Below are 12,120 nucleotides of genomic sequence, written 5' to 3' on the forward strand. Positions count from 1 at the left end.
TGTTCTTTCTGCACATCTCTATCAGTTTTAATGTTAATTAGCCGTGAGCAGCCATCCACATCCCCTAACCAGGCCTTAGTCTACTCAGCTGCTTCTCTCAGTCTGTTCTTTCTGCACATCTCTATCAGTTGTAATGTTAATTAGCCGTGAGCAGCCATCCACATCCCCTAACCAGGCCTTAGTCTACTCAGCTGCTTCTCTCAGTCTGTTCTTTCTGCACATCTCTATCAGTTGTAATGTTAATTAGCCGTGAGCAGCCATCCACATCCCCTAACCAGGCCTTAGTCTACTCAGCTGCTTCTCTCAGTCTGTTCTTTCTGCACATCTCTATCAGTTGTAATGTTAATTAGCCGTGAGCAGCCATCCACATCCCCTAACCAGGCCTTAGTCTACTCAGCTGCTTCTCTCAGTCTGTTCTTTCTGCACATCTCTATCAGTTGTAATGTTAATTAGCCGTGAGCAGCCATCCACATCCCCTAACCAGGCCTTAGTCTACTCAGCTGCTTCTCTCAGTCTGTTCTTTCTGCACATCTCTATCAGTTGTAATGTTAATTAGCCGTGAGCAGCCATCCACATCCCCTAACCAGGCCTTAGTCTACTCAGCTGCTTCTCTCAGTCTGTTCTTTCTGCACATCTCTATCAGTTGTAATGTTAATTTGCTGTGATGACACACTGCGGTGTACAGACAGCGTTTTCTGTTGTTACATGTGTTTTGTTATTGGAGCGGCTCGCAGCAGGAGGGAGGTGGATACGTACCTTTTACTGTATCCCGTAGGAACAAGCCAGTCGGACTCGGCAGAATGCCATAGAGGAAAAACAGTGAGAGCCATGACCTTTACATCACTGAAAACCATACGTTTCTAACCAGCGGAGCTACCTTCTCCCCTTTCTACTGCCAACTGGTGCACATTTTATATCATTTTATAAACCCCGCCGCTGGCCGTTTTAAACTACTTGCGGGTCGCACGTTTTTGGTTTGATAGCAAACAACCTTGTTTGGTCATGTTACCTGGCTAGCGAGCTAACAACATGGTACCAATTGGCTATGCACAAATTTGGATGGCACAGGAAAAGCTGAAAAGGGATATATAGCCAACTCAAGGAGATCCTTCAAAGGTAGGATGCATATATATGCCGTGTCAATGTAATTATAAGCTACATTTAACAAATATTTTTCTGTTCCTTAACTTTTGGGAGCATTGTGTGTGAGAGGGAATGAGAGAGTGGTGTGTGTGTGAGAGAGGAAGACGAGTGAGTGAGTGAGTGAGTGAGTGAGTGAGTGAGTGAGTGAGTGAGTGAGTGAGTGAGTGAGTGAGTTGAGCGAGTGTGTGGCTATGTGTGCGAGTTGTCTGAAGAGTATGCTAACGATGGTTTCATATAGGCCCAGTGTGTTTTCTCCTTACTGCCACAATGAAAATGCAGATCATTATGCGTTTATATTCCTCCTGCCCAATCACAGGTAGGCCTTTGGATTAAATTTTATACAGTAAAATGCAGTAAAAAGTGTGAGGGGCAGCGGCAAACCCTGTGGTATCACAATACTACTCACTTGGCCTGGTATCACATTGTTTGTCAAATGTTGGTATTGTCACCACCCGACTCTGAAAATAGACACATTTGTGTGTGTCCATGCAGGAAAATCGTGTCACCTTTTTGGTCCCTCGCCAGTTTGCATCCCTGCAGTTGAGTTTCTCAGTAGGTCGCCAGCACACCTTGTTTTTGTTCCCTCCCATCACAGTGAGCAGTTGGGTAACTGGGTGCCTGTCATGCAAGCCCAGACTTGATACAGAACTCCTGATCACTGTTTTCTCCCTGGATCACAGGCCTGTGTTTAGGGGTTACAGGGAGACACTCGACTAGAACACAACAAGTAGGCTGTGACGTGTGTCATAACGGTGACATGAAACAGTAATTATTACTTATGTCTCTTGACTTAACAAAGTAGTTAGGCTCCCTATCTGTAAAAGCTTCATCATGTACTAGCACCTTACTTTACTCTATGAAATGTATTTCATATGTTAGCTATATACACTACTGTTTAAAGTTTGGGGTCACTTAGAAATGTCCTTGTTTTTGAAAGAAAAGCACATCTTTTGTCAATTAAAATAACATCAAATTGATCAGAAATACATTGTAGACATTGTTATTGTTGTAAGTGACTATTGTAGCTGGAAACATCCGATTGTTTATGGAATATCTACATAGGCGTACAGAGGCCCATTATCAGCAACCATTACTCCTGTGTTCCAATGGCACGTTGTGTTAGCTAATCCAAGTTGATCATTTTTACACGGTAGTGTATATATATAAGTGCTAAATTAAGTCTTTAAAGGTTTAAGTGCTCTTGTTGTTTTAATAAAAGCTGTTTTATTTTCACATATGCCGGCAGGGTACCTGGTTGCACTGCATAGTATTTAGACGCATTTGCGAGTAAAATTGTTGCACTGTAGAGCCCTGACTGGATAGGTTCAGTGAAATGTGTTTTTTTACTGGGTCAGCCACAGTAGTAAGGCGCCACTGGAGAAAATGTGGGTTAATGCCTTGCTCAAGGGCACATCGGTTGATTTTTCACCTTGTCGTCTCGGGTAATCGAACCATTGACTTTCCATTACTGGCCCAACGCTCTAACCGCGAGGCTACATGCCGCCCAGGGAGTAGAGAGAACTCTGAGCTCCAGCTTGTCTTTCTATCTCCTCCTTTCCCCCCGCGAGGCAGCTCCCTCTCTGTGTCACTCTCCTCTCCATCTGTCAATCCGAGGTAAACAAACAGAACCGGGGCACAGTGACCGACAGCTCTGCTAGACAGCCTTTCCTGCATACCTGTCTCTCTCTGATTCTTTCTTGCCCTCTTTGTTTTGTCATTGTTTTTTATTCTCTACTTTTCTCTCTTTCTCTCGCTCTTTCTCCCCTTATCTTTCCTTCTTCTTCCCCTTCTCCCTACCTTCCTTGCTTTCTCTCGATGTCTTTGGTGGTCCTACAGTATGTGGCTCTGTTGGTAAGAGTGTGGCACTAGTAATGCCAGGGTCCTGGGGCCACATATTCCTACCTAAAAACGTCTGCTAAATGGCTGAAATATATGATCTCCCTCCTGTCTCCCAGGTATATCCCTCCTGATAAGCGGGAGGAGAATGACCAGTCCACCCATAAGTGGATGGTGTACGTCAGAGGCTCCAGAAGAGAGCCCAGCATCGACCACTTTGTCAAGAAAGTCTGGTTCTTCTTGCACCCCAGCTACAAGCCCAATGACCTGGTGGAAGTCAGGTATGTTTGTGTGTGCGCACGTGTCTGTACTTTGGAGGTAGTGCTCGTCTTGTTATTGAATAGATCACTGGGGTGTTGTTTTTAAATGCAGGCCTCAGGCAACAGCAGACAGATTCAGACTCTCTGTGCAACATGTTTTGATCTGATGAGCGACGACAGGGATGGGTGACTGATGGGGTGGGGGCAACAAAACATCTGAACTCATCATGAGGGGCAGCAGTGGCATGTGGGCCTGTGTACCCACATCCATACCGACATGCAGTCAGAGCTGGCCCCAAAGCAAAAAAAAAAACATTTTGGGGGCCCCCCTCCACCTTGCGGGCAAAATATTTTTGCCCCCCCTTGTCAGCGGAGTGAGTTTATTTCCTGCAATTCTACACATTTTGCCATGGGGTGTAGAGAATATTTAGCAGTTTTAAAGCAAATATGCTGCAATTCTACACATTTTGCCATGGGGTGTAGAGAATATTTAGCAGTTTTAAAGCAAATATGCTGCAATTCTACACATTTTGCCATGGTGTGTAGAGAATATTTAGCAGTTTTAAAGCAAATTTGCTGCAATTTTACACATTTTCCCATGGTGCTGAGAGAAGATTTAGTAATTTTATAACACATTTCCTGCAATTCTACACATTGCCCTAATACAGTGGGCAAAAAAGTATTTAGTCAGCCACCAATTGTGCAAGTTCTCCCACTTAAAAATATGAGAGAGGCCTGTAATTTTAATCATAGGTACATTTCAACTATGACAGACAAAATGAGAAAAGAAATCCAGAAAATCACATTGTTGGATTTTTTATGAATGTATTTGCAAATTATGGGGGAAAATAAGTATTTGGTCACCTACAAACAAGCAAGATTTCTGGCTCTCACAGACCTGTAACTTCTTCATTAAGAGGCTCCTCTGTCCTCCACTCGTTACCTGTATTAATGGCACCTGTTTGAACTTGTTATCAGTTTAAAAGACACCTGTCCACAACCTCAAACAGTCACACTCCAAACTCCACTATGGCCAAGACCAAAGAGCTGTCAAAGGACACCAGAAACAAAATTGTAGACCTGCACCAGGCTGGGAAGACTGAATCTGCAATAGGTAAGCAGCTTGGTTTGAAGACATCAACTGTGGGAGCAATTATTAGGATATGATAACAGCGGTCCAGGCTTTCCAGAAGAAATTCTGAGCTTTTTAAGTGAGAACTTGTCCACTTCCCCAATCTTTTTGTGCAAATGCTGGGAGACAAAGATGTTCCCAACCATGTTGATTTCATCCAGAAGCTGATGGAGAACTTCAAGGCTCGCTTTGATGACATCACTGTTGGAAGAGAACTGCTGCTGCTCACCCAGATGCCCTTCTCGGTCACAAATGTGACAAAGTTGTCAGAAGAAGAAAAACCGGTCTTTCTGATGTGTAGATGTTGCGTCACTGCAAATGGAGTTGATTGAGCTGCAATAAAACGTGTCTTTGAAGGAGCAGGCTGGTTGTGACCCTGTCACTTTCTGGGAAAAGATGGTGCTTGCAGCTGATGTCCCTGTTCTCAAGAAACTGGCACTATACATCCTGACCATGTTTGGCACCACATACAACTGTGAATCAGCCTTCTCCACAATTAACTTTATTAAAAACAAATATCGCACCGGACTCACCTGCACTATTTGTGCCATAATTCAAAGCATTGGCAGGAGACAGAAAGTGTAATTTCTCTCATTAATGCAGGACAAGGCCCAGAGTGATTTATACATGAATATTGCATGGCCCACAGTGATGTTCTGTGCATTCAGATTATTATTTTTGTTAAACTCTCAAATTGGTCTTATATAGCAAATTTTTAAGTGTTTTTTACATTGGATATAAGTAGAGACTCTGAGCTACAAAATGGTATATCATACACTACAGTTGAGGAACAATGGGAAAGTAATTTTGCTTTGAAAGTTGATCAACTTGTTAACTCACTTTTGTGGAAATGGCCTTAGATTGTTTTGTTTCCACTATTGGAGAGCCCTTCTTTGTCTACACCCATTCAACATCGTTCACATCCTCTTAAGCTTTAGCCCCACCCATCTCTTTAAAGGCTGATCTGAATGTACTAACAGCAAACAAGCTAACTTACTAGCTATTATCAGACATCTAATTGAGAGAGAATAGCTCACTGAACATTATTCGCCCTAGCAGAGGTGGTGCCGTCAGATTGTCCATTATAAATTCAGAGCGTTTCGCGTTCAGAGCACACACCGGATGCTCTGGCCAATGTGTAGGGTTGATCTGAATGTTCAGAGCGCACACCGGATGCTCTGGCCAATGTGTAGGGTTGATCTGAATGTTCTGACCGCACACCGGATGCTCTGGCCAATGTGTAGGGTTGATCTGAATGTTCAGACCGCACACCGGATGCTCTGGCCAATGTGTAGGGTTGATCTGAATGTTCAGAGCGCACACCGGATGCTCTGGCCAAAGTGTAGGGTTGATCTGAATGTTCAGAGCGCACACCGGATGCTCTGGCCAATGTGTAGGGTTGATCTGAATGTTCTGACCTTACAACGGCAGTCAAGCACCCAAGCTAACTGGTTAACATTTGCCAACGTTTACTGTAGCTAGCTAGACTATCTGAACCGTATACATCATTCATGGTTGGATGCCATGGTTGTCCGTTTAAAGATGTAACCCGGGGACTGGTGTTTTCTCCATCTCCAGAAAATGGAGAGCAACACTTGTGAAGTTTTAACCCGATACATTAAAAAACAATATCCACGTTAGACAGGATTACCTAGACATACTGACCAGCTCAAATAGACAGAAGCGTGTTATATTGCAGACCATTATCTCAGCCAATCATGGCTAGCGGGAAGGTTGTTGACTTCATCTTTGGCTAAACTAGGCTCATAATTTAACTATTTTATTCGTATTTACAGATGGCATTTTATATAACAACGTGTTTGCTATGTTGAAGATGACTGTTTGTTACTACGCTGTACGACAGTGCTGATAAAAGACATCCGGACCATTGCCACCTAGGAAATGTTTGTCTCTGGACCTTCTCAAATAGTACTTATAGCAGGCCTAGCCAACATATAAAGGCCTATTCGCTAACCAGAAAAGAAAGTTGGCGGATAATCATATTTTTGGGGTCTAGGTCTGGTTGTCCTTTCGGGTCCAGCTTTTTGGACCCAAGAAGAACCGAGTGTATACCTTGATAAAGGCGTCAGCAAGCTTCAGCTCGGCGAACCGAACGTGTGCTCGCATACTCGCCTAAAAAACTTTAGCTTGAAAACTGAAAAGACCACTAGTGCTGTTTGTCCATTTTGAGACGCCGTAGCCAAATAGTCCTCTAAATAGTCCGAATGAATCTACGTTAACTCAAGAAATCTCCTTTTCATTTTGACGTTTTTGCAGAGGAGATCTTAGTCCCATGATTTTACATCTAAATAAGATATTTGGTGCAGTATTTCTCAATGAAAAAATGTCAATGAAAACGACTCGTCTCTCATTTAATGACAACAAAGACTTTACTGAATAATTCCTACTGTTGACCAATCACCGGCTTCCGACTTTGGCTTGCCTCAAGACATTTATTTGTGCCCTAACAGTCGAAAAACCCCTTGGCGAAGTCCAAAACAAACAAAAACACAACAAACTGTCTTCATCATACTGTATATGCACAAACTCTGCTGGGAATGTCTTAATTAACACTCCCATCGTAGTAATCAAACTGAAATGCCTTGGAGTAATAGTGCCCCATGTGACATGAGACAATGCAGTCACACCTTTCAGCCAGCCCACAGGTGTTAGGTCAAATTGCCCCTAGACACTGCTCTAAGACCAGCTTGCCCTTTGGGATTTGTGGTGGGAAAGCTGATCCTAGACCTGTGCCTAAGGGCAACTTCTGCACAGAGCCCCCTGACACATCTGAAACATGTACTTGAGTTCCTATGATTTGTGTGAGCAGTATGAGTCAGAAATGGAGTTAACAGTACACATGAGTTATGACTAATCGTGCTGACACACCCTTTACCTACAGACAGTGTAATCACTCAGAAAACTCATATCTAATACCTCAGAATACTTCAGGCCCCGGATTGCTTAGAGCCCTGACACGGCGTGCAGGTTGATCCTGCTTTACATCCCCATTCTGAATCAGTGTATCAGTCAGTGTTTTAAGAAGAATCCTCAGCCCTCTGGCTGTTTTTAGCTGACAAGACACAGTCTGTAACCCCGATAGATGCATCCCGACTGACTGACTGAGCAGAGGATTCAAACTTACTGAACCCCACAGAGCTGTAGCTCAAGCTCTTTTGCTGATTCTAACACATCCAAGGTCTTCAAGTGTGGGAAATAAAACACAAGCGGACACACTGTCAGCTCAGGCTCTGGGCCACAAGGATGAGAACCGCAGGCTTCAAAGAGAGAGGAGATGAGAGAGAAAGCCTCCCGCTCATTGAATTTGGGGTAGAATGTCTACAAAGAACAATGAGTCAAGAGTATAGGGGGTGATGGGATACCTTCTCTGTCTGGCTGTATTTAATGCTTAAAGGGGTAGTTATGATGTTGTTTTCATGGATGATGTTTATTCTCAACCATGGTGTGTGTGTGTGTGTGTGTGTGTGTGTGTGTGTGTGTGTGTGTGTGTGTGTGTGTGTGTGTGTGTGTGTGTGTGTGTGTGTGTGTGTGTGTGTGTGTGTGTGTGTGTGTGTGTGTGTGTGTGTGTGTGTGTGTGTGTGTGTGTGTGTGTGTGTCATAAAGTATTCAAAATGTGTTTGTCCCTGATCCAAGTGTGTGTGTTTTCATGACTCTAAATGTGTCTGTTGTTAGTGAGCCTCCGTTCCACCTGACACGTCGAGGCTGGGGGGAGTTCCCTGTCCGCATCCAGATCCACTTCAAAGACCCCCGCAACAAACGCATAGACATCATACACCACCTTAAGGTCCGATTGTAGATTCATGACAGCTTTATTTGCACTGTAAACGCATGTTTCGTTCACAGAGGAGCACTTCTGTCTCTCTGCGTCTTCCTCTCTCTGTCTCACTGCGTCTTCCACTCTCTGTCTTTCTGCGTCTTCCACTTCTGTCTCTCTGCGTCTTCCACACTCTGTCTTTCTGCGTCTTCCACTTCTGTCTCTCTGCGTCTTCCACTTCTGTCTCTCTGCGTCTTCCACTTCTGTCTCACTGCGTCTTCCACTCTCTGTCTCTCTGCGTCTTCCACTCTCTGTCTTTCTGCGTCTTCCACTCTCTGTCTCTCTGCGTCTTCCACTCTCTGTCTCACTGCGTCTTCCACTCTCTGTCTCTCTGCGTCTTCCACTCTCTGTCTTTCTGCGTCTTCCACTTCTGTCTCTCTGCGTCTTCCACTTCTGTCTCTCTGCGTCTTCCACTTCTGTCTCTCTGCGTCTTCCACTTCTGTCTCTCTGCGTCTTCCACTTCTGTCTCTCTGCGTCTTCCACACTCTGTCTCACTGCGTCTTCCACTTCTGTCTCTCTGCGTCTTCCACACTCTGTCTTTCTGCTTCTTCCACACTCTGTCTTTCTGCGTCTTCCACTCTCTGTCTCTCTGTGTCTTCCACTCTCTGTCTTTCTGCGTCTTCCACTCTCTGTCACTCTGTGTCTTCCACTCTCTGTCTTTCTGCGTCTTCCACTCTCTGTCTCTCTGCGTCTTCCACTCTCTGTCTCTCTGCGTCTTCCACTCTTTGTCCCTCTGCGTCTTCCACACTCTGTCTTTCTGCGTCTTCCACTCTCTGTCTCTCTGCGTCACTCTGTCTTCCACTCTCTGTCTCTCTGCGTCACTCTGTCTTCCACTCTCTGTCTTTCTGCGTCTTCCACTCTCTTGTCTTTCTGCGTCTTCCACTCTCTGTCTCACTGCGTCTTCCACTCTCTGTCTCACTGTCTCACTGCGTCTTCCACTCTCTGTCTCTCTGCGTCTTCCACTCTCTGTCTCACTGTCTCACTGCGTCTTCCACTCTCTGTCTCACTGCGTCTTCCACTCTCTGTCTCACTGCGTCTTCCACTCTCTGTCTCACTGCGTCTTCCACTCTCTGTCTCTCTGCGTCACTCTGTCTTCCACTCTCTGTCTTTCTGCGTCTTCCACACTCTGTCTTTCTGCGTCTTCCACTCTCTGTCTCTCTGCGTCTTCCACTCTCTGTCTCACTGTCTCACTGCGTCTTCCACTCTCTGTCTCTCTGCGTCTTCCACTCTCTGTCTCACTGTCTCACTGCGTCTTCCACTCTCTGTCTCACTGCGTCTTCCACTCTCTGTCTTTCTGCGTCTTCCACTCTCTGTCTCTCTGCGTCACTCTGTCTTCCACACTCTGTCTCACTGCGTCTTCCACACTCTGTCTCACTGCGTCTTCCACACTCTGTCTCACTGTGTCTTCCACACTCTGTCTCACTGCGTCTTCCACTCTCTGTCTCTCTGCGTCTTCCACACTCTGTCTTTCTGCGTCTTCCACTCTCTGTCTCTCTGCGTCTTCCACTCTCTGTCTCACTGCGTCTTCCATTCTCTGTCTCACTGCGTCGTCCACTCTCTGTCTCACTGCGTCTTCCACTCTCTGTCTCTCTGCGTCTTCCACTCTCTGTCTCTCTGCGTCTTCCACTCTCTGTCTCTCTGCGTCTTCCACTCTCTGTCTCACTGCGTCTTCCACTCTCTGTCTCACTGCGTCACTCTGTCTTCCACACTATGTCTCACTGCGTCTTCCACACTCTGTCTCTCTGTCTCACTGCATCACTCTGTCTTCCACTCTCTGTCTCACTGCGTCTTCCACTCTCTGTCTCACTGCGTCTTCCACTCTCTGTCTCACTGCGTCTTCCACTCTCTGTCTCACTGCGTCTTCCACTCTCTGTCTTTCTGCGTCTTCCACTCTCTGTCTCACTGTGTCACTCTGTCTTCCACTCTCTGTCTCTCTGCGTCTTCCACTCTCTGTCTCACTGTGTCTTCCACTCTCTGTCTCACTGTGTCTTCCACTCTCTGTCTCACTGCGTCTTCCACTTCTGTCTTTCTGCGTCTTCCACTCTCTGTCTCTCTGCGTAACTCTGTCTTCCACTCTCTCTCTCTGCGTCACTCTGTCTTCCACTCTCTGTCTCTCTGCGTCTTCCACTCTCTGTCTCTCTGCGTCTTCCACTCTCTGTCTCACTGCGTCTTCCACTCTCTGTCTCACTGTGTCTTCCACTCTCTGTCTCACTGCGTCTTCCACTTCTGTCTTTCTGCGTCTTCCACTCTCTGTCTCTCTGCGTCACTCTGTCTTCCACTCTCTGTCTCTCTGCGTCACTCTGTCTTCCACTCTCTGTCTCACTGCGTCACTCTGTCTTCCACTCTCTGTCTCTCTGCGTCACTCTGTCTTCCACTCTCTGTCTCTCTGCGTCTTCCACTCTCTGTCTCACTGCGTCTTCCACTCTCTGTCTCACTGCGTCACTCTGTCTTCCACACTATGTCTCACTGCGTCTTCCACACTCTGTCTCTCTGCGTCACTCTGTCTTCCACTCTCTGTCTCACTGCGTCACTCTGTCTTCCACACTATGTCTCACTGCGTCTTCCACTCTCTATCTCTCTGCGTCTTCCACTCTCTGTCTCTCTGCTTCTTCCACTCTCTGTCTCTCTGTCTCACTGCGTCACTCTGTCTTCCACTCTCTATCTCTCTGCGTCTTCCACTCTCTGTCTCTCTGCTTCTTCCACTCTCTGTCTCTCTGTTTCACTGCGTCACTCTGTCTTCCACTCTCTGTCTCACTGCGTCTTCCACTCTCTGTCTTTCTGCGTCTTCCACTCTCTGTCTCACTGCGTCACTCTGTCTTCCACTCTCTGTCTCACTGCGTCACTCTGTCTTTCACTCTCTGTCTCACTGCGTCACTCTGTCTTTCACTCTCTGTCTCACTGCGTCACTCTGTCTTCCTCTCTCTGCGTCACTCTGTCTTCCTCTCTCTGCGTCACTCTGTCTTCCACTCTCTGTCTCTCTCTGTCTTCCTCAAAAGAGGACTCTTGGATGCCAGTTAAGTGTAGTGGTTCTTTAAAGTTGTATTAGTCTAGCTACTGTCTAGCTACTATCTAGCTACTGTCTAGCTACTTGAGAATGTTCTAAAGGTTCCTCACAGGCTTTTGATTTCTTAAGTGAGATTCACTGATATGGTTTCTTCTTTTTTTTACAGTTTTGAATGTTTTTTTTTACTGTTAATTTGTTACTCAGTCATTTTCTTTCTCTATATAAAAGTGCATAATAAATCCTACTGTCTCTCCCTATAGCTCGACAGAACTTACACAGGCCTGCAGACACTGGGGGCAGAAACAGTAAGTCTGTTATTAATTTACTGTGTTCAAACTTCTCTATCAAGTCTACTAGCAAGACACCTGTCTTACATTTCATGGGACCATAGTCCCAGCATTGATCTCAAACTTGACTCGTTGTGTTGAATACAACGTTTTTTTTTTTTTTACCACTGTGAACGTTGACCCTTGAACTTACTTTCCTCTCAGGTGGTGGATGTCGAGCTTCACAGGAACTCCCTGGGGGGACGACTATGTGCTCTCTTCCTCCTCCCACGCCCACCACCACCAGCGTGAAGCCAGCCCCTCGTCCCCATCCTTCCTGCCCCAAACCCCAGGTCCTCTCTCTGGCCGCTGCAGCTCTCCACTCCCCCTCTCACAGGACAACCACTCCACCACCGCAGAGAAAGGTGAGATACATGGGAGGTTTTATACATTCAAGTCCCCTTTTTACTCACCTGTTCTATCAGCTAAGAATGTGGATGAGACTTTTAACTCCACACCAGGGTTTCACAAACCCGGGTCCTGTCATATACCCCCCCCCCTCCCCCAGGGGCACGGTTTGGTTTTCGCCCTAGCACTACACCGCTGATTGAAATAATCAGAGCATGAGGATGAGTTGGTTATTT

The 12,120-nt window shown here is 45.9% G+C and overlaps 1 protein-coding gene across 1 annotated transcript in view; it reads left to right on the forward strand.

Annotated features, from left to right (window-relative positions):
• yeats2 (YEATS domain containing 2) overlaps positions 1 to 12,120 on the forward strand; it is a 66,413-nt gene that overhangs the window by 7,539 nt on the left and 46,754 nt on the right. The window contains 5 exon segments of the mRNA XM_046359469.1: positions 3,099 to 3,260; positions 8,065 to 8,176; positions 11,471 to 11,515; positions 11,702 to 11,734; positions 11,736 to 11,901. Of these exon segments, the coding sequence (XP_046215425.1) occupies positions 3,099 to 3,260; positions 8,065 to 8,176; positions 11,471 to 11,515; positions 11,702 to 11,734; positions 11,736 to 11,901 (518 nt within the window).

This window comes from Oncorhynchus gorbuscha, linkage group LG08 (genome assembly GCF_021184085.1).
Source record: "Oncorhynchus gorbuscha isolate QuinsamMale2020 ecotype Even-year linkage group LG08, OgorEven_v1.0, whole genome shotgun sequence".
NCBI classification, from domain to species: Eukaryota; Metazoa; Chordata; class Actinopteri; order Salmoniformes; family Salmonidae; genus Oncorhynchus; species Oncorhynchus gorbuscha.